The sequence below is a fragment of the Crinia signifera genome, chromosome 4 (genome assembly GCF_055691185.1).
Source record: "Crinia signifera chromosome 4, ASM5569118v1, whole genome shotgun sequence".
Classification (NCBI taxonomy): Eukaryota; Metazoa; Chordata; class Amphibia; order Anura; family Myobatrachidae; genus Crinia; species Crinia signifera.
Genome location: NC_139220.1, coordinates 256,583,377 through 256,606,416, shown reverse-complemented (window position 1 = coordinate 256,606,416; position 23,040 = coordinate 256,583,377). Strand labels below are relative to the sequence as shown.

Genomic DNA, 23,040 nt, shown 5'->3' with positions numbered 1-23,040 from the left:
CCCCACTTTCCTCCATCTGTCTGTGCCCCTCCATCCATTTATGCCTGCCCCCCCCCCCTATTGGTCTTTCCATTTATGCCCCATTATGGGGGTCATGCCTGTCCGTATGTCTGTCTTTGTCCCACCATATGGTGTTTTGTCTGTCTATCCGTCAGTCACCCCATCTATGCCCCCATATGGCACACTGTCTGCATATTTGACCCCTCATCAGCCAAGCCCTCCCCATCCATCATCTGTCTGTCTATGTTCTCACTGACACAGTGGGCGGTATTCAATGAGCCTGATTCGCCAGGTTTTTATGGCGAATTTGTGCTGTTTGGCGAATTTCTGACAAAAACGGTGAATCACCCTATTCAATGACCACATGGCGAATACATTTCAAGGTTTTTTTCGCCATGATTCACCGAGTAGCAATCGCTATCTTTTTATGGCGAAGTGGAATGTGAACTTTTAAAATAAAGTGTTTTGTTGTAAAAAAATTTGGTGTAAAAATTGGTGTAAAAAAATTTGGTGTAAAAAAATCAGGAATTTTATTCTGAGGAGGGGCATGCTATTTTTATTCATGTGCTGTAAGCACATGAATATATATTTAATTTTAAAAATAATATTTTTTTTTTTTTTTTTTTTTTTACACAGCATCCAGCAGGGGGCGCCGGAGCCGAGCCGCTCATTACATATTCATATATTCACTGCACGATCATTACGATCGTGTGTAGTGAATATACGCTCCCCTGCTGGCACCCCCGGGGGGGCAGCCTGTGCTGCCTGGCACCCGGGGAGCCCACCTAACCCCCCACAAAGGTCTGGGCTAGGCAGAGAGACTACCATCTCTCTGCCTGGCACCGTCCTCAGGCTCCCTGCGGCAATCGCCGCAGGAGCTCATATTCGCCAGTCAGGGGCTCGCTGCCCCTGACTCGTTGAATACCGGAGCCCGCCGGCTCCGGAACGTGGCGAATGTTCAGCGAATCCAAAAAAGGATTCGCTGCACCTCGCAGGTATTCACATTGAATACCGCCCACTGTCACACCCTGACACACTGTTACACACTCTTTTTTCCATGATGCCCCTGACCACCCCTTTCTCTCTCTTCCTCTTGCTCCTCACTCTGTTTTTATCTGTTTTTCTCCTGACCCCCTCTTTGTCTCTCGCTTCCTTCATCCATAAGGGGCATTGTAGTAAAAGCGTCAGGGGGGCCCTTTCCAAAATTTTGCTATGGGGCCCTTAAACATCTAGTTACGACTCTGAATTTTGGATACTATCTCTTATTATTCCTTCTAATATTTTCCCCACAATGGATGTAAAGCTGACCGGTCTATAATTTTTAGGGTTAGTTTTGCTACCTTTCTTCCATATTGGTACTACGCTATGCACCAGTCCCTTGGTACTGTCCCGGAGTTCATTGATTCCCCGAATATCAGATACAATGGTAGTGCTATGACAGAACTCAATTATTTTAGTATCCTAGGGTGTATTTTGTGCGGGCCAGGAGATTTGTTACTATTTAGGTTCTGTAATCTATTTTTGACTATTTCCTCACTCAAACATACAGTTTGGGAGTAATCAAGAGCCGAGCATTTAATCTGTGGGAGATCTTCTGAAGATTCCGCAAATTCATTGAATAATTCCGCTTTCTCTTTTCCTTCTATTACCAAGGTACCCTGCTTATTTTTTAGTGGGCCGATATTTTCCTTCCTTAACCGTTTCCCATTTATATAACTGAAGAATTTTTGGGGATTAGATTTGCTATCTGTGGCTATTTTACATTCAGTCTCTAATTTAGCCATCTTGATTGTATTTTTACATTCTTTATAAGCTGCAAATGATTTGGGTGTCCCATATTGTTTAAACATTTTGAATGCTCTCCTTTTTTTAGCTATTCCAACTGTTTACCACTTTTGATAATTCAACATGCTAAATGCATCTGCAAAAGTATATCTAAAATACTCCCATATCTTACACAAGAGACTGCTAAAACTCTAATTCATGCTCATATCTTCCGCATTGATCATTGCAATAGTCCCCGTACTGGTCTTCCCCAATACAGACTCTCACCACTACAATCCATCATGAAAGCAGCTGCCTGACAACTCTTTATAACCAGACCTTCATTGTCTGCAAAACCGCTCTACCAGGTTACCTGTATTCTAATGTATTCTATATAAAATACTTTAACTTACCCACAAGGCCAAAAACCTCTGAGTTCGGATGGAATCCCACGCGTCCTTCGAACCTGGAGGCTATTACATTCAGTCGTGTGTATTTTAGAACACTAACCTTGTGTACCCCACACATATAAACATGTCACATTATTAAGCGATAAACCTGGATACTGTAACTACCACTATATAATGGATGGTTTAAATGTACAGTAAAATGTGTTAAACATATAGGGAATTTAGTGGTTATACTCAGACACAAATTTAGCTGCTGAACCACTTGCGACTACCTGCATTTGGCAGACTGTTACATATACTCCATGTCAGGGAAGGAATGCAATCCATCATTGTGGACTGTAAAATCGCTACAGTCCTACTGCATGGTGAATAGCAGTCTGTTACCTCCAGTTGAAACACATCCTTCGGGACATCTCTCACGGCATTATCTGACAAGTCCACTTCCACCAGGTGATTTCTCCAGAAAAGAGCCAGGTTTTCTGGGACCATTTCAATACAATTCTTAGAAGCTTTGCAATATTTCTGAAACAGAAGCCAAATGGTGGGTGCACAAAACAAATGATTATATCAATGAATTTAATTTGGAAACGTCCAGCATTAGGGGCATCCAGCACGGACAATGTAATGGGTAGCATTACTGCCTCACAGCACTGAGGTCAGGGGTTTGAGTCTCACCATGGCCCTAACTGTGCAGAGTTTGTATATTGCGTGGGTTTCCGTTGGGTACTCCGGTTTCTTCTCACATTCCAAAAATATACTGTTAGGTTAATTGCCTCTCAACAAAATTAACTCTAGAATGTCTGTGTGTGTGTACATGTGGTAGGGAATATAGATTGGGTCAGGGACTGATGTGAATATTCTCTGTAAAGCGATGCAGAATATGTGTGTGCTATATAAGAATCTGTTAGTAAATAAATAAATATGTATATAAGAAACTGTTAGTAAATAAATAAATATGTAAAGTCACAATGTCACAAAATGCAAATGTCCTAAAGCTACCAATGGCACTTACCAGAGGGCAGGCCCATGGCTCTGGGAACGTTTTCAGCTTATTGCACGAGACATTCAAACGCCTCAGGGATTTGAAGCAATGGAGGATAGAGGAGGGCAGCTCAGGGATTTTGTTATCGGACACATCCAGCTCCTGCAGCCTTCGCAGACCAATCCAGTTAATGCCTGAAAAAGTGCACACTTTTCTTTTGTAAACAGGCAGCGTGGTATAAGCTCATTGCTTACATGTCTTCCTTGACTCTGAACTGTTTGTTTATTCCCCACTTTCAATAGGTCTCAACATCATGCTAAGTGCATCTAAAATCGTATATCCAAAATAAGCCCATACCTTACACAAGACACTGCTAAAACTCTAACCCATGCTCTTATCTTCCACATTGATTATTGCAATAGTCCCCGTACTGGTCTTCCCCAATACAGACTGTCGCCACTACAATCCATCATGAGCCTGGCAACTAAAACCAGACATTCATTGTCTGCAAAACTGCTCTACCAGTCCCTCCATTGGTTACCTGTATTCTAATGTATTCTATATAAAATACTTTCACTTACCCACAAGGCCATAAACCAAACTACACCAACATATATCTCTTTGTTTATCTCAATTATTTCCTCAAAAGATCTAAGTCTATCCTCATTATTCGCTTCCATTCACAAATGAAGGACTTTCATCAGGATGTTCCCACTCTGTGGAATGCCCTCCCATGGTCAATAAAAGTCTCCTCTAGTCTCCAAGCCTTTCACCTGTCTCTGAAATCTCACCTCTTCAAGCAAATTTATCCGGTATGCTGTGCGAGTGCCACTGCAGACATTGCAGGCTTTCAGGGGTTAAATAGCATTGCTGGGGTCTTCCAGCACACTGTGTGATGCCTCTAAGCATCTCTGGAAATCCACAACAGGAAGTTGCCCTGCATTGCCAATCAGCATCAGCAGAGGCAATTTAGGAAGGAGGGATATATCCCTGCACCTTTCATACCAGCTAGTAACCTTGGAAGGTCCCTGGACCAACCCTAGTAGCTAGCAGGGTTGAAATCCTTGGGCATCAGTCCCTGGATTTTGGCCCTAGACCATTTTCACACCAGCACTAGTCCAGGGTTGTTCCAGAGACCAACCCGGGAATTCGGGCTGGTGTGAAAGGGGTATTACTTTCCCATGTTCCTGAACCAAGGCCAACATTGCTTGGTCACTGTATAATACAGCCCCACAAGAAACTTTGCAATCTGGTCGACCATTATGCAATAGAGAAAAACCTATCCTTGTGTACGAATGCCTATTATACTGTAAGCTTACGAGCAGGGCCCTCCTACAGTTTTTATTGTCTGTAACTACCAAGTTTGTTTCTTTTTGTAAAGTGCAACGGAATTTTCTGCGCTATATAACAACCGGTTAATAAATAATAAAAAATAAATCTGGTATGTATAAAAATGATAAACTCTGACTAATTTGAATAAAACATTGGACTAAACATCTAAAGACCACACTAAACATTTGCAATAATAGTTATGTTAGCATATGAACGATTGTATATTACGGAGATTTCACTATACATTAAAATAACTGGATTTTTTATATTTTACTAAATATCACTATCGTTCTCTTTCATTCCTCTGTCTCATTCTGCCATGTTATACAGGAGATGATTCTATAATGGGTGGAAATGCAGTGTGGGATGTCGCATTCGTATAAGGGGGCAGAGATGTCAGCTACAGAAATGACTGCATTCTCTGCTTTGTAACTCGTATCAGATCCCAATAAAGTCCTGATGCAGGAATGACCTCAGCACCTGCATTGGTGTCAGGGGGTAATACTATACTTTTTAAGAGTGCTGCAGTGAAAAGTCAGCATAAATGTATGCCGTAGTCCAAGACCTACAGTAAAGAATTTGATGATGAATTAGAGAAGAACCACTATACGCATTTAGTCACAATGAGACAGATTCTCTAAGCTTCAAAAGTGATTAAATGGAGAGTGATGAACAGCCAGCCAATCAGCTCCTGTCTGACATTTTTCAAACACAATCTGTGACATGGCAGGTAGGAGCTGATTGGCTGGCTGCTTATCACTCTCCTTTTTATCACTTTTGAAGTTTAGAGAATCTGACCCAATGTGATGTGACAAAACAGCGTTATGAGACTGCACTGATAGATTTGAAATGTTACACATACATACTTGTGTGCGACAGAGTCTAAGGGGGGTATTCAATCTCTCGCCACTATTCCCGACAGGGGAAATAGCGGTGGGGCCCTATTTAATGCGGTCTTTCCCAACAGCGTTGAACAGGGATCCCGGCAGAACGGGCCCGACCTTAGAAGCAGTCGGGCCGATTCTGCTGAGAACGGCCGTGGATTGTCGAGCTCCCAGACGCAGCTCAATGATCCACGGCTGTATCGTGTGCCCACACCCCCTTTTAGGCATTTGGGACATTCAATCCTACATCGAGCCAGCCAAAAATGGGACAGGTTCACAGCTGTGGGGCCAGCCCGACAGTCGTGACCCGGGACTGAATTTCCCCCTTAATCTGTATTCAAATAGTTCACATTAAGCAGCTGTGGCTTTTTTACATGCCAAGTTCTGTTGTGCTTCGTATATAGGATTCAGGGGGTATACAATTAGCTGTGATAACGTGATCCACGATCTCTGTAAAGTTATCACACCAATCGCCTAAAAAACACCGTGGGTATGCACGCTCCCATTTTCGATCTATCCAATTAGAAAATGGTGAAAATGGGTGACATGCAATGTGTTAAACAGGGAAAGGTGCAGGTGAAAATAGATAAGTTTATTGGAGGACATAATAAAAATAATTGGGAACTTACAACAAGGTAAATGGCTGCATTATGCATAAAAAAAAAAAAAAACATAATTTTTTGTGTAAAATAAATGCTCTAATAAAATTTGGGATACACGAAAAGGAGTCCAAATATATACACTACCCTTCAAAAGTTTGGGGTCACCAAGACAATTTTGTGCTTTACAAGAAAACCGACTTCTATTTTTCAAATAAGTTGCAAAATTATAGAACATTAAGGGGGGTATTCAATGTCAGGGTCACGGCAGTCGAGCTTGCTCGACCGCCGTGACCCAGTCCCGTTCTCGGTCAGCTCGACCGAGAACATGCAGGCAGGATTCAATGTCCCGCCTGCTGGGGAGCGAAAAGGGGGCGTGGCCGCGAGTTGCGGCCGGGAAGAGGCGAGCTGCAGCCGGCAGCTCGTCACTTCCCGGCTGTTCTCGGCAGAACGAGCCCAACAGCTAGTGATGTCGGGCTCGTTCTGCCGAGATACCCTGCTCAATGCTGTCGGGGAAGACAGCATTGAATAGGACCCGGCGGGCATCTCCCCGATGGGAGGTGCTCGCCGGAGATTGAATATCCCCCATAGTCAAGACATTGGCAATGTTAGAAATAATGATTTTTATTTGTAATAATAATAATTTTATCTTTCAAACTCTGCTTTAGTCAAAGAAAGCTCCTTTTGCAGCAATTACAGCATTGCAGACCTTTGGCATTCTAGCTGGTAATCTGAAGAAATGTCACCCCATGCTTCCTGAAGCACCTCCCACAGGTTGGATTAGCGTGATGAGCACTTCCTGCCTACCATACGGTCAAGCTGCTCCCACAACAGCTCAATGGGGTTGACATTTGGTGACTGCACTGGCCACTCCATTACAGGCAGATAAAATTCCTTTTACCTGATACAAATCGGTCCAATGTCTGTCCAATGTCTGTGTTCTTTTGCCCAAATTAATCTTTTCCTTTTATTGGCCAGCCTCAGATATGGCTTTTTCTTTGCCACTCTGCCTAGAAGGCCGGCATCCTGGAGTCGCCTCTTCACTGTAAACATTGACAGAGTCATTTTGCAGGTACCATTTAATGAAGCTGCCAGTTGAGGATCTGAGAGGCATCTATTTCTCAGTACTAATGTACTTGTCTTCTTGCTCAGTTGTGCACCGGGGCCACTCACTTCTCTTTCTACTCTGGTTAGAGCCTGTTTGTGCTGTTCTCTGAAGAGAGTAGCACACACCATTGTAGGAAATGTTCAGTTTCTTGTCAATTTCTCTCATGGAATAGCCTTCATTTTAAAGAAAAATAATAGGCTGTGGAGCTTCACATGAAAAGTTCTCTTTCTGGTCATTTTGAGAGTATAATCAAACCCACAATTGTGATGCTCCAGATACTCAACTAAATCAAAGGAAGGCCAGTTTTATAGCTTCTCTAATGAGCAAACCCATTTTCAGCTGTGCTAACATAATTCAACAAGGGTAACGCGATAAGCAAACACAATGTACCATTAGAACACCAAAGTGATGGTTGCTGGAAATGGGCCTCTATACATCTACAGTATGTAGATATTCCTTTAAAAAACAGATGTTTGCAGCTAGTATATTCATTTAGCACATTAACAATGTATAGAGTCTATTTCTGATTAATTGAATGTTATATTAATTGATAAAAACAGTGCTTTTCAATCAAAAATAAGGACATTTCTAAGTGACTCCAAACTTTTGAACAGTAGTGTATATTTGGGCTATTTAAAGGCACTTTCAAAAATCTTGCAAAAACAACCAATTACTCCAACCGCAAGCCTAAAAACACTTGTTCCACTCATAAATCACTCAATATTGCAGCAACCACCATTTTCATCACTTTGCACTTTTCACCCCAAAACTGACATTTTATAATTGGCTACTTAAAAACATTAAAGTGCCTAATTAGACATTAAGAGAGGTGGACAAGGTGTTCTGAACCAAGTTCCTCCATTTCTACACCAAAATAGGGTTTTTAGCCTACTTCTCTCCTGCTCAGAGTTCGGTGAAGAGAAATTTGCAATAGATCCTATGGAGAATTATTGCATGCGAGCAATTAAACAGCTGTGATATAGCAGGTAATGGAAAAAGATGCAAAAATAAGTTATCACAGCTAATTAGCCATCTCTCTCAGACTCAGGTTCACACAGAAGTACAAGTGTCACATATTACATGAATCCGTGCAGTCTCATATTGTATTGTGATTAACCCTTTATGACCCATTGTATGTTTCCGATGTATCATAGTGATGACACTGGTAAAGTAGATGAATGAGGCGTTAAGTAACCCCCTAAAAATATGGTTTGGTCATTTTTTTAGTACATAAAGCATTGGGACTCATACACAAAAAGATTGCAATTCATTCTAATTTAATATTTTGATAGTCCAGCACCTGCTGGAAGAGTTTCATAGTATGTTCTTATATTTAAACGGAACTTTGGACTTTGAATGGAAACAGTCACCTAGTCAGATCGCTTAAAAATGGGGCATAAACTGTCCCATGTGTGCCCCATAAGCCAAAACCTAAAAGCTATAGGGCAGTTTCACATGCTCCGGCTGACGCCGGGCAGCAAAACACCACACGGACAAAAGCCGTGCCGTACACAGTAGTTAATAATGGACATGATTGTGTCCATTCACACGGGGCGGTCACGGCCCGGCCGCCTGGTTGCAGCCGGATGTCACCACTGGAATGGACAGCTGCCAGTCTGTGGCCACCCCGACCATTGTAAACTCCTGTGTACGGCACTGCTTCTTGGCCATGCCGGGTTTCGCCGTCAGCTGGAGCCTATGAAACCGCCTTTAGGGTGAGTTCTAGTAGGGCGCATACAAGATAATACATTCCAGTTTTTTAAAGGTGCACCCCCAATCTGAAAAATATAGCTCTATAAAAGGCAGACTGAGGTGTAATGGGAACACAACACAAAGGTGGCACGTACCATCTTCTATAAACAGATTCGCCAAGTAGTTATTGGCTGCAGAGAGTTTCTGGAGTCGACTCAGGTGGAGGAATCCAGGCGGAAGACATGTCAGCTTGTTACTAGAGATATCAACCTCAGCCAATCTAAGGACAAACATGAGAAATGTGTCTCAGTGCAGAATAGCCACACAGCTGAGAACGGTCATCTCCACCATAACCACTGACTAACGTACCTAGAGCAGATGATTTCATCAGAGCTTTGCACACTGGGCAGGTCACAGAGCTGGTTATTACTCAGATTAAGCTTTTGCAGGTTGAGAAGTCCCCATGGAATGACGGACGGGAGGGAGGTAAGGCAGTTAGAGGAGATGTCCAGCTCTCTTATCTGGCTAGAAATGTCTATAAACCAATCAAGATCTATCCATGGTAAATGGAGGCTGGACCACTGTACACAGACAATCTGCAAGAAGAGATCACACATACAGTAAGATCACTGTGTCATTAAGCAGCACGGGTGAGAGTACAAAACTTGTATTATTTTCTGGAACTAGAATTCAACACAAAAAATGTAAAACACTCTTAATTCCCATTCCACAATTAAATAAATGCTGTAACGTTTATGCAAATGTTGTTACTCTCAAAACATTAATACCACTTTCACACTGCCTAAACATTTTAAAAAACGGTATTTTGAAACGGCATTTAAAACGGGTCTGAGCCTTCACATTGCAGTAGATTAAAATTTTAAATACCAGTCAACCCGTTTAATCCCCTGAACATGTTTCAAGGCAGAATGCAGGGGACAGCCTATCCCAGGTCTGTAGTCTGTTGATTTTACTAAATACCGTTTCAGAGCCAGTCTCACTGCATAAAAAATGGCTCTGAAATGTAGGACTCTGCTTTTTAAATGTTTTGAAATACCGGTTATCATTAACCGGTAAATAAACTCTGGCACTTTCCCACTGCAGCCTTAAACGTTTTAAAATGGCAAAAAAAACGGCAATATACCGTTTAACAAGTGCAGTGTGAAAGGGGTATTAATCATTGATGCAGAAAAGCTTCATTTTAAATGTTTTTTTTATTACTTTAAGAAAGCAAATAAAAAACATCATAAATAAAAGAATAAAATCATATCATTTTACTTTTCTGTGAAACTAATTGACAGTATGTGAAATATTTATTATATAATTTATAAACTACTACACAAATGCAAATTCTACTGAATTTTCAAACGAGATTGGATTTGTTTTTATATTTTTAGTCTTCTTTTCACAATAGAGCAATTTATACAATACAATGGCATCTGTTCTACTGACATCAGCATTGCTAAATGTTGGAGATTATTATTAAGAGCCTTGTTCTGCATAAGTCCACTGTAAGCAGGCACATTGTGACAGTTCTGCTTGTTACAGTACATTGGGAAATCTCAACACCACAGTCTAAACATAGAAGTGCAACAAGATTTACTGTAGTGAGGACAATCAATGCTATAAATACGGGCTGGGGGTAAAAGACAGAAAAATTCTAGAAGATGCCCAGAAAAGCAAAATCAATTGGTCTTGGATTTAAAAACAAAAGGAAAACAGTATGTCAAACAATATGGCAATAATATTATATTATATCTCCTTTAACCCCTTCCTGACACAGCATGTTTTTGCCTTCCTGACAGAGCCCTTTTTTTCAAATCTGACATGTATCACTTAAGTGGGGATAACTTTTTTTTGCTTTTACTTATCCCAGTGATTTTGAGAATGTTTTCTCGTGACACATTGTACTTCAAGTTAGTGGTAAATTTTCATCGATACAGTCTGTGTTTTTTTGTGAAAAATACCAAAATGTCGGAAAAAAATGGAAAATTTAGCAATTTGCAAAATGTTAAATTTTCTGCTTGTGAGACAAATAATCATACCACTCAAAATAGTTAATAACTAACATAGACCATATGTCTACTTTATGTTTCCATCATTATTTCAACTTCCTTTTAATTTTTTTGGACACTAGGAGGCTTACAATATGAATAGCAAATTTTCAAATTTTCAAGAAAATTTCAAACACTGATTTTTTTAGGGACCAGTTCAGTTCTGATGTGACTGAGGGACTTGTATGTGAGACACCCCCATAAATGATGCCATTTCAAAAACTGCACCCCTCACAGTATTCAAAACAGCATTTTGGAAGTTTGTTAACCCTTTAGGTGTTTCACAGGAATTAAAACAAAGTGTAGGTGAAATTTCAAAATTTCATTTTTTTTGCAGATTTGCAATTTTAATACATTTTTCTAAGGAACACAGTACATTTTACTAGAGAAATGTGACTAAAAATTGATTCCCCCAATTCTTTTGTTTTCATAAATATCCTATATGTGGCCCTAGTGTGCACGTTGACCAAACCACAGGCTTCATAATAGAAGGAGCACCTACTTGATTTTGGAGCCTCCTTTTTATGAGATTATTTTTTAGGCACCATGTAGGTTTCTAGGCACCATAAGATGCTAAAAGTTAGGAACCCCCCCACAAGTGACCCCATTTTGCAAACTACACCCCTCAGGGAATTCATCTAGGGGTATAGTGTACATTTCAAACCCCCAGGGGTTTCACCAATTTTGATACAACTGGGCAGTGAAAATGAAAAATTACATTTTTTTACACAAAAATGCAGTTCTGGCTCCAAATTTGTCATTTTCACAAGGAATGAAGGTGACAAAGCACCCCAAAATCTGTGCCCCAATTTCTCCCGAGTATGGCAATGCCTCATATGTGACCAAAAAATACCAGTTGGGTGCATGGCAGGACTCAGAAGGGAAGGAGTGATTTTTAAATTTTGCAGCTCAGATTCTGGTGGAATGTTGGTGGGTCCTATGTCGCATTAGCAAGACCCCCGAAGCACCAATACAGTGGAACCCCCCCACAAGTGACCCCATTTTGCAAACTACACCCCTCAGGGAATTCATCTAGGGGTATAGTGTACATTTCAAACCCCCAGGGGTTTCACCAATTTTGATACAACTGGGCAGTGAAAATGAAAAATTACATTTTTTTACACAAAAATGCAGTTCTGGCTCAAAATTTTTCATTTTCACAAGGAATGAAGGTGACAAAGCACCCCAAAATCTGTGCCCCAATTTCTCCCGAGTATGGCAATGCCTCACATGTGACCAAAAAATACCAGTTGGGTGCATGGCAGGACTCAGAAGGGAAGGAGTGATATTTGGATTTTGCAGCACAGATTCTGGTGGAATGTTGGTGGGTGCTATGTCGCATTAGCAAGACCCCCAAAGCACCAATACAGTGGAACCCCCCCACAAGTGACCCCATTTTGCAAACTACACCCCTCAGGGAATTCATCTAGGGGTATAGTGTACATTTCAAACCCCCAGGGGTTTCACCAATTTTGATACAACTGGGCAGTGAAAATGAAAAATTACATTTTTTTACACAAAAATGCAGTTCTGGCTCAAAATTTTTCATTTTCATAAGGTATGAAGGAGAAAGCACCCCAAAATCTGTGCCCCAATTTCTCCTGAGTATGGCAATGCCTCATATGTGACCAAAAAATACCAGTTGGGTGCATGGCAGGACTCAGAAGGGAAGGAGTGATTTTTGGTGGTGGAATGTTGGTGGGTGCTATGTCACATTAGCAAGACCCCCAAAGCACCAATACAGTGGAACCCCCCCACAAGTGACCCCATTTTGCAAACTACACCCCTCAGGGAATTCATCTAGGGGTATAGTGTACATTTCAAACCCCCAGGGGTTTCACCAATTTTGATACAACTGGGCAGTGAAAATGAAAAATTAAATTTTTTTACACAAAAATGCAGTTCTGGCTCCAAATTTGTCATTTTAACAAGGAATGAAGGAGAAAAAGCCCCCCAAAATCTGTGCCCCAATTTCTCCCGAGTATGGCAATGCCTCACATGTGACCAAAAAATACCAGTTGGTTGCATGGCAGGACTCAGAAGGGAAGGAGTGATTTTTGGATTTTGCAGCTCAGATTCTGGTGGAATGTTGGTGGGTGCTATGTCGCATTAGCAAGACCCCCGAAGCACCAATACAGTGGAACCCCCCCACAAGTGACCCCATTTTGCAAACTACACCCCTCAGGGAATTCATCTAGGGGTATATTGTACATTTCAAACCCCCAGGGGTTTCACCAATTTTGATACAACTGGGCTGTGCAACTGAAAAATTACATTTTTTTACACAAAAATGCAGTTCTGGCTCAAAATTTTTCATTTTCACAAGGAATGAAGGAGACAAAGCACCCCAAAATCTGTGCCCCAATTTCTCCCGAGTATGGCAATGCCTCACATGTGACCAAAAAATACCAGTTGGGTGCATGGCAGGACTCAGAAGGGAAGGAGTGATTTTTGGATTTTGCAGCTCAGATTCTGGTGGAATGTTGGTGGGTGCTATGTCGCATTAGCAAGACCCCCGAAGCACCAATACAGTGGAAGCCCCCCACAAGTGACCCCATTTTGCAAACTACACCCCTCTGGGAATTCATCTAGGGGTATAATGTACATTTCAAACCCCCAGGGGTTTCACCAATTTTGATACAACTGGGCAGTGAAAATGAAAAATTAAATTTTTTACACAAAAATGCAGTTCTGGCTCAAAATTTTTCATTTTCAGAAGGTATGAAGGAGAAAAAGCACCCCAAAATCTGTGCCCCAATTTCTCCTGAGTACGGCAATGCTTCATGTGTGACCAAAAAATGGCAGGACTCAGAAGGGAAGGAGTGATATTTGGATTTTGCAGCTCAGATTCTGGTGGAATTTTGGTGGGTGCTATGTCGCATTAGCAAGACCCCCGAAGCACCAATACAGTGGAACCCCCCCACAAGTGACCCCATTTTGCAAACTACACCCCTCAGGGAATTCATCTAGGGGTATAGTGTACATTTCAAACCCCCAGGGGTTTCACCAATTTTGATACAACTGGGCAGTGAAAATGAAAAATTACATTTTTTTACACAAAAATGCAGTTCTGGCTCAAAATTTTTCATTTTCATAAGGTATGAAGGAGAAAAAGCACCCCAAAATCTGTGCCCCAATTTCTCCCGAGTACGGCAATGCTTCATGTGTGACCAAAAAATGGCAGGACTCAGAAGGGAAGGAGTGATATTTGGATTTTGCAGCTCAGATTCTGGTGGAATTTTGGTGGGTGCTATGTCGCATTAGCAAGACCCCCGAAGCACCAATACAGTGGAACCCCCCCACAAGTGACCCCATTTTGCAAACTACACCCCTCAGGGAATTCATCTAGGGGTATAGTGTACATTTCAAACCCCCAGGGGTTTCACCAATTTTGATACAACTGGGCAGTGAAAATGAAAAATTACATTTTTTTACACAAAAATGCAGTTCTGGCTCAAAATTTTTCATTTTCATAAGGTATGAAGGAGAAAAAGCACCCCAAAATCTGTGCCCCAATTTCTCCCGAGTACGGCAATGCCTCACATGTGACCAAAAAATACCAGTTGGGTGCATGGCAGGACTCAGAAGGGAAGGAGTGATTTTTGGATTTTGCGGCTCAGATTCTGGTGGAATGAATGGTGGGTGCTATGTGGCATTAGCAAGACCCCCGAAGCACGGTGAAATGATGAACCTAAAAATCCATAGATGTGTGGTATAAAGAATTTCTTTACGGTCAGAACAGTCAAACTCTGGAACTCTCTTCCCAGAGAGGTGGTAACGGCTGGCTCATTAAATGCGTTCAAGGCAAAGTTGGACAATCATTTACTGGAGAAAAACATCCATGGGTACAAATAAGAAATATAATTTGTCTGTAAAATACCAGAACCTACCAAATCAGCAATGGATATCTATACCAGGTTGAACTAGATGGACGCAAGTCTTTTTTCAACCTTACCTACTATGTAACTATGTAACTATGTATATTTTAAAACACTCCTTTATACATAGGCCGGGTTTGTCGGGGCAAGTGTCACACTGGAAAATAGTTTGCTTTCTTATTCCCTTTTTATAGCAAACTTTGCACCTTTTTTGTGTCCTGCCCTTTTTTCCAGTGGAGGGGATTTCATCAGGAAAATGCTGCCCTGGTACAATACGGGGCCAGTACTAGAAGTACTGGGGCCCTCTGCCTGCTGGTTCCCAAATATTAGGCCCTTTATGACTTCCTCTTGAAAGTGCATAAATGTCCCCCTCTGGCTGGTAGAACGGAATAGCACGTAAGCGTTATACAGTGCCATCTGGATGATATACACGGCCAGCTTCTTGTACCAGATTTTTGTTTTCCGCAGGGCACTGTACGGCTTCAGTACCTGATCTGAAAGATCCACTCCGCCCATGTACCTATTGTAATCCAGGATACAATTAGGTTTTGAGGTGTGGGTACTGGTACCTCGTACAGGGACGGAGGTGGTACTGTCTCCGTGAATTGTTGTCAGTATAAGGACATCCCTCTTGTCCTTATATTTGACCAACAACATATTTTCGGTGCATATTCCCCTGCTTTCACCCCTTCTCATTACTTGGGCAATGTGCGTTTTTGGGAGGCCTCTTTGGTTCTTGAGCACAGTACCGCAAGCTGCTGTACCTCTTGAACCAAGGGCCTTAAACAGGGGGATACTGGTGTAAAAGTTATCCACATAGAGGTGATAACCTTTATCCAGGAAGGGGTGCACTAAATCCCAGACAATTTTTCCACTAACACCTACGAGGGAGGGGGGGCATTCTGGCGGTTCAATTCTTGAATCCTTCCCTTCATATACCCTAAACCTGTGGGTGTACCCTGAGGTGCTTTCACACAGCTTATACATTTTTATGCCATACCTTGCCCTCTTACTGGGAAGGTACTGGCGGAATTTAACCCTTCCTTTAAAATGTATAAGGGACTCGTCTATGCAAATGAATTTATCTGGGATGTACATCTCTTCAAATTTGGCACTGAAATGATCAATGACCGGCCTGACTTTGAATAGCCGGTCAAAGGTGGGATCATCTCTGGGTGGGCACTGTGCATTATCGTTGTAATGCAAAAATTTAAGGATTAACTCAAAACGATTCCGGGTCATGGCCATACGGTAAAGTGGGGTGCTGTACAGAACATCTGTACTCCAATATTGCCTAATTTCTGGCTTTTTTACTATGCCCATATGAAACACCAGACCCCAAAACGTCATCATCTCTACTGCATCTACAGGGGTCCACCTAGCAAATGATGACGTGGGGTTTTGAGCAATAAACTGCTGGGCATATAAATTAGTTTGGTCCACCATTAAATTTATAAAATCATCAGAGAAAAATAATTTGAAAAAGTCAATTTCTCTGAGACCTGTGGAATCAAATTGGATTCCTGGGATGGCCAAAAACTCAGGAACCTGGGGCTCAAAATTGTCTGGTGGTGGGGTCCATACGAGATCAATTATTGGGGGGGGGGGTCTCAGCTGCTCTATGGGGTGTCTTTGAGGGGGTCCCTCATCACTAGAGGAGGAAGAGGAGCTTAAGATGAATCCTTCAAATTCCCCGCTTGCCTCACTGGCTGTGTCAGAGTCAGAGGCAAGCATGGCATATGCCTCCTCCGCTGAATACATTCTTCTGGATGACTGGGATGACATTTGGGATGACATTTGGGATGACATTTGGGATGCCATTTTTATTTTTGTGTTTCTGGTAGTGAAATGTTTCAACACGTGTATAGTGTAGGGGGGGTACAAACTTTATTTCAATGTAGTATGTAGTGTGTAGTGTGTATGTAGTGCAGAAAAAAAAAAAAGGTCCTGCGCCAAAAATTGAGCACAGATGTTGGTCAGTAACGTCCGTCACTGAACAGCGCTCAAAGGCAACAGGAATTTGATCAAAAAAAATTAAAAAAAGACCCCACAGCACGCTCAAAAAAAAAAAAAAAAAAGGTGATCAGTGATGCGACACTGATTACCAGTGAGGGGCAGCAGGTGCACAACCTTTGGTGCAACTGACAGTGCAACTGGCAGGTATATATATAAAAAAAAAACCTGCACCCCCAAAAAGTTGCTGATCAGCACAGATATACTGATTAGCACAAAAGGGGGGGTAGCAGACACAAAATATAGCACTCTCTATCACTCTGTCACTATCTCTCTCTATCTCTCTATCTCTCACTATCTATCACTCTATGACACTGCAGCAGCAGCACTGACAGTTATATATATAAAAAAAAACCCTGCAGCCCCAAAAAGGGGGGGTAGCAGACACAAAATATAGCACTCTCTATCACTATCTATCACTCTATGACACTGCAGCAGCAGCACTGACAGTTATATATATAAAAAAAAAACCTGCAGCCCCAAAAAGGGGGGGTAGCAGACACAAAATATAGCACTCTCTATCACTATCTCTCTATCACTCTCTATCTCTCTATCACACTGCAGCAGCAGCAGGAAGTCACAAGAAGTCAGATCCAGGAAGCATCCAGCACGCTACAAGCAGTGATCAGGTGATCAGGTAAGGTATTTGCAAGGATCAGGTAAGTATTTGCAAGGATCAGGTCAGTATCACGGCAGATAGGCACGGTGACCGCTCTGCACGCAATTCCAGACCGGAATGGCGTCTGCAGCGCAGTCACCGTTAGTTTAAATGTCGCGCCTTGGCTGTGATTGGTCCGTGGGTCCCACGGACCAATCACAGCCTTGGGGGCAGGTGGGGTGAGGTGTCGTCGTCACCGATGACCCCCTCATGCCCCCTGACGCCCGGCGGTGATTGACACCTGTGTTACCGAGCGTCTGATTCGCTGGTAACACAGGAAAACGCTGTGAATGGCTGTTCACACTGAACAGCCAATCACAGCGATCGCCGACGGGGGGGCGGCATCGCAGCCCCCCCTGGGCATGCAGGGACATGTCTGCTGTCAGGGACAGCAGACATCGTCCCTCTGGACAGTTTAAAGTCATGACGTACATTTATGCCATGTGTCGGGAAGTACATCCCGGCCATGACGTAAATGTACGTCAAATGTCGGGAAGGGGTTAAAGACTTTAATTTCAACTAAGTAATACTTTAGCATTATTTAAAAATGTAAAAACCATTTTTTATCTCCAACACACTAAACAGCAGAAATAATAAGCGATAATAAATGCTCGGTTTTACCCAGAAAGCTTACCGGTGTCTGGTCCCAATTTACCATGCTGTCAGCAAGACTTCTCTTCCTCAGCAGTTTCTTGGTCAGGTCTGGGCTGTCCAGCAATATGTAGGAACAGAAACCAGCTCCGTTCTGCAGCAAGAACTCTGCGATGTCTTCATGCCCTGACATAAGGAACCAGAACAGAGTTATTTGTATATCAGCAGCAATCTTCCCTTAAGGTGTACACATGTATCAAAGAGGACGCAGGAAATCTCAGAACTTATCACGCTGCAGCCATAATCAAACACCTACGCGTTGTTATGCGACACATATATTAACATGTATATATATAAAATGTGCTACAGAGTTTATTCTGCACTATGGGCCTTATTCTAGTTCACTCTGACAAAATCCTTCTTAGATGGACAAAACCATGTGCACTGCAGGTGGGGCAGATGTTACTTGTGCAGAGAGAATTAGATTTGGGTAGGGTTTTACTTCAAAGTGAGATCTATATTGCAGTGTAAAAATAAAGCAGTCATATTTACCCTGCACAGAAACAAAATAACTTACCCAAATCTAATTCTCTCTGCACATTTTACATCTGCCCCCCCTGCAGTGCACATGGTTTTGTCCATTTAAGAAGGATTTTGTCAGAAAGAGTGAACTAGAATAAGGCCCTATATGAGGGGTAAATACTTATAAAATATCTTATGCTGCTTTCACACCGCAAAACCGTTTTTTTTTGGAAACGGTAAAATCACTTTGCACCACTCAGACCGCACAGATTACCGTTTCAAAACTGTTAAAAATCGGCAAAATACCCTTTTTTTTGTGCGGTCGGAAAGGGGCATTCGTAAGGCTTTAGTACAATACACATCAGTGGAAGTACTGTACAGTTACATGAGCGGTAAAGGACAGGGGGGGGTGGGATTCTCTAAGCACAAATGCGGTAAAAACCCCGTTATCATGGTTTTTACCGCATTTCTGTATGCTCTGTCCCCCCTCCGCAGTAACAGCGCTGCGGAAGGAATCGCCAGCTTTTGCTGTTGAAGCCTATGCCGGTGCTCCGACTGCCGGTGCTCCGACAGGGGGGATCCCAACTGACAGGGGCAATTCTCCATTGTGGGGGTCCACGACCCCAACAGAGGGAGAACAGAACGCAGCGTGGCGAGTGCAACAAGCCTGCAAGGGGCTTCTTTGTTTTTGCCCCCCTGTCGGAGCACCGGCAGTCGGATACTGACCGTTGGCATCGCCCGTCGGACCGCCATATCACATCCAGCTTGTGACAATGCTCAATACACCTCAGGAAATGAACATTCCTCATTGCTGCATATTTCACTAATAAGCTATTGATTTTCAGGACTACAGTATTTATCAAATGTTTCCTGGACAGCGGGTCCAATGACATTAAGAAAACACAAGAGGCCAAAATTTTACAATTTTATTTTTTTAAATCTCCCAACAAGTTTTTTAATCAGTGGGGGCTCATACTTTATGGTAGGAGGGGGGCTGTCGCTGGCTGTGATGCCGGCACCTCAAAAGCTGCCGCTGCTCTTCCTTGTCTTTACGTAGGTACTGTGCATGTGCAGACTCTGTATTTTATGGGCTGCCACGCATAGAGAGGCATCCCAGAGGGAGGAACACCTCCCAATGGGACTAACTTGGTGACTGGCAAGTCGGACTTCCAATAGGAAGTCACTGCCAGTCACAGTGCAGCCAGTGCAGTCTCACAGACTGCATCTGGCTTCACCACAGTGGTGGATTTTACCTGGGGGGCTGCAGCCCTGTGGCTCATAGGTAAAAACTGCCATGGATTTTAATACAAATACGGTAATCAGCATTAATCCATTACTAATGCCTAGCATGGGATTCCTGATCCAGCCTTTTGTGTGAAAGTCCCTAAAGATGTTACAGGGGCTTCCCCATTTAAATGAAGAAATGTTTGTACTTCTGCAATTGTTATTCAGATATACACACACACACATGGTATAGGGGATACTTCGCTAGGTCTACACTATTAAGGCATACAGGGCTTAGATCGACACATGAAATAGGTCAACATGGCTAAGGTCGACACAAGCATTAGTTCGACAATGGGAAGGCCAACAGTCAAAAGGTCGACATGAGTTTTTTCAGCAGGCGGTTTTTCATAACCTACCAACTCACATTGTCCTTTTGACTGGCAACCTTCCCACCCGGTCAGCCTAAGCCCTGTCGACCGTAAGTGGTCAACGTAATGTGTGTCGACCTTCATAGTGTCAACCCTTTGACCAATACCCTGGTATAGTATGTGGCCTGGATGAAACTGGCCCTAGCCTTATTAGGCCTTCCTAGAATGATGCCACACATTGCAGAATGCCCCCACAATAATATCACTGTAAATGGGAGATGTGTCAAGCCTGGGAGAGAGATAAAGTAGAGAAGTTCTCCATTACAGCCAATCAGCTTCATGTATCTAGCACAGTCTATGACACGACAGGGCTGTTACGAGCAACTTCGCCACTTCTCTCCGTTTATATGTTGTGGTGCAGAGTTACAGTGGACAGCACTGCAACACAGAGTACCTATAGCAGTGGTTCCCAAACTGTGTGCCGTGACACCCAGGGATGTCTCGGAGAACTTGCAGGGGGGCCCTGGGTTGCAGTTGCTGGACCAATTCAAATTATTTATGTCATTGTAATAGAAAATCCAGCGATTGTGACTTCTAGTCATAAAATATGTTAAGAAACAGAAGCAAATCCTGTACTTCACCACATATTTAAAGCTAAGGATGATTAACACAATTTACCTAATTTAATGTGGGTTTTTTCTAAGTTTCCCAATAATAAACTTTTGGCCTGTGGGATGCGAGAAACATTTTGATATTCAAAAAAAAATGATTCAAAAAAGTTTAGGAACCACTGACCTACAAGTGTATATTACATCAGACAAGGTATGGGGAAACTTTGATTCTTCAGCAGTTGTTGAACTACACATCCCAGCATGCCCTTCTACAGTTTTGCTATTTGTCCATGTTGCAGGGCATGCTGGGATGTGCAGTTGAACAGTAGCTGGAGAGCCGAGGGTTCCCCATCCCTGCACTTATTTTAGACATTTCTCTTTTTCTGGAATTCCATGGAAGCAGTATAAAAAGGACAGATACACTTTCAAAATAGCATTGAGAACAACCCATGACACTGCCAGGTCTCAGCTGTCCAAAGGGGGTGCATGCTATAAACTCTGCAGGGTACCCAAACTTTTGCAGACACCATTTTTTGTATTCTGTTATTTTGAAAGTGTAAATGATGAAAATAAAATCAAACTTTTTTTTACATGTTTTTAGAATGTCTAATCTGTAATTTGATGCCTTTTGGCGGTTTTTCCATCTTTCCTTGGGTTCTTTTTGCACATTAAAATGAATTTTTGCCTGGGGTGCCCAAACTTTCGATCCCCAATGTATATATATATATATATATATATATATATATATATATATATATATATATATATATATATATATATATATATATATATATATATATATATATATATATATATATATATATATATATATATATATATAGTGTATATATACACATACTGTATATAAACATTCAGTACATGGTATTGAAGTATGGATAGATTAAGTTTTAGTACAGTACCTGCCATAATGGTGGCATACAGCGGCAATTTGCAGAGGGCAGGGAACTCATTACTTCTCATTGCATAGCAATCAGGGTCAGCATGATAGGTTAGTATCAGGAGTTTCACTAGGCTGAAGTGACCCTTCTCACAGCAGGTCACCAGAAGCCAGTTCAGGAGAGACTTGTGGCTGGTCGCATCTGTAACGTCAGTAGTGGCACAAATGGTACAATACAGTTATCATCTTACAAGAACTAAAGCACATTTGAAATTTCTACAGCTGATTGCCACTATGGGCGGGATTCTCTAATACCTCCCGCAGCACATCGCCGGCACTCGCAGTTTTAATAATCGCATATGCAGTAACATATGAACCCTCACACAGCTGTGTGAGGGCTCCTTTTCCTCCTCCCTGCACCCGGAAGCTGTGCAGGAAGGAGGAGATCACTGGTCCGGGCAGCACAGCAGGAGGCTGCCCGGACACAGGTGAGGAAGGGCAGCGCGGATCGGCGGGGGACACAAAGGGAAGCCCATAGGCTTCCATGGGGTTACGCCATCTAGAACTGGCGGAACCCCCCGCAGTGAAGCCCCGGCGGTGGGGCTTTGCTGCATATGAAAATGCAGTAAAAACCCAGAAAACAGGGTTTTTACGGCATTTTCAGTTTGGTGAATCTCGCCCTATGTAATAATTCACACAATATGCAAATTCAGATTAGAATACACATTTGCTGTCAAAAAGTCAAGAACAGTTTCTTAAACCATATTTCATGTTACATGAATTTTACCGGCAACATTGGTTGCATATATAATTAGCAGTCAGCTGGGTGGTGGGATTTGCCGATTGGCAAAAACACTTAGTGCTGCAGAAAGGCAAATTTAAAAAAACATGCAGACAAATTTAGGGGGTGTCCTTTACTTCTTGTTAATAAATACATAAATAAATAGCATTTGTGGCAAATTTCCCCTTCCCTTACACTTGTTCAAATTATTAACTACTGTAGTTAATTAAATGGTCTACTTTAGTTGTGTACTGTTTTTCCTAGTAATCATGCGCATCTGTTGTTTTGCTAACCCTGTAAGCTGCTACTGAGCTGACTGAAATGTATGATGTTCTGGTTCCCAATGGATGGTTAGGCTACAATCTCAAGGAAATTAGTTCTGTCCACAAAATTACTGAACAGTGCATACTGGGCGAACAACACAAGCCGTGCTAGGATTTCGCTCTTGTGCCCTGATTGACCGCCCAGTACACATCAACTTGCGCACTTACTACAATACTGACAGATGAGTTGCCTATAACCGTGTACTAACAATGTCATTCATAGAAAGTTTGTATGGGCTCATCTTATATATTATTTCTTAAATATACTAAATATAACTGCCGTTAACAGATTATTCACTTTACCAATTAACTAAATTTACTATAGTGGTCAAGATGAATTCCCTG

At 42.2% G+C, this 23,040-nt stretch overlaps 1 protein-coding gene across 2 annotated transcripts in view; it reads right to left on the bottom strand.

The window, feature by feature from the left end:
- The window catches only part of LRRK1 (leucine rich repeat kinase 1), a 103,126-nt gene that overhangs the window by 44,568 nt on the left and 35,518 nt on the right, over nt 1-23,040 (bottom strand). For both annotated transcript variants that reach the window (XM_083184283.1, XM_083184284.1), the window contains 6 exons: nt 21,614-21,793; nt 18,009-18,151; nt 9,141-9,367; nt 8,927-9,051; nt 3,187-3,350; nt 2,559-2,696 (listed from right to left, as the gene is read on the bottom strand). In XM_083184283.1, coding sequence (XP_083040409.1) covers nt 2,559-2,696; nt 3,187-3,350; nt 8,927-9,051; nt 9,141-9,367; nt 18,009-18,151; nt 21,614-21,793 — 977 coding nt within the window. The remainder of the gene's footprint in view (nt 1-2,558; nt 2,697-3,186; nt 3,351-8,926; nt 9,052-9,140; nt 9,368-18,008; nt 18,152-21,613; nt 21,794-23,040) is intronic.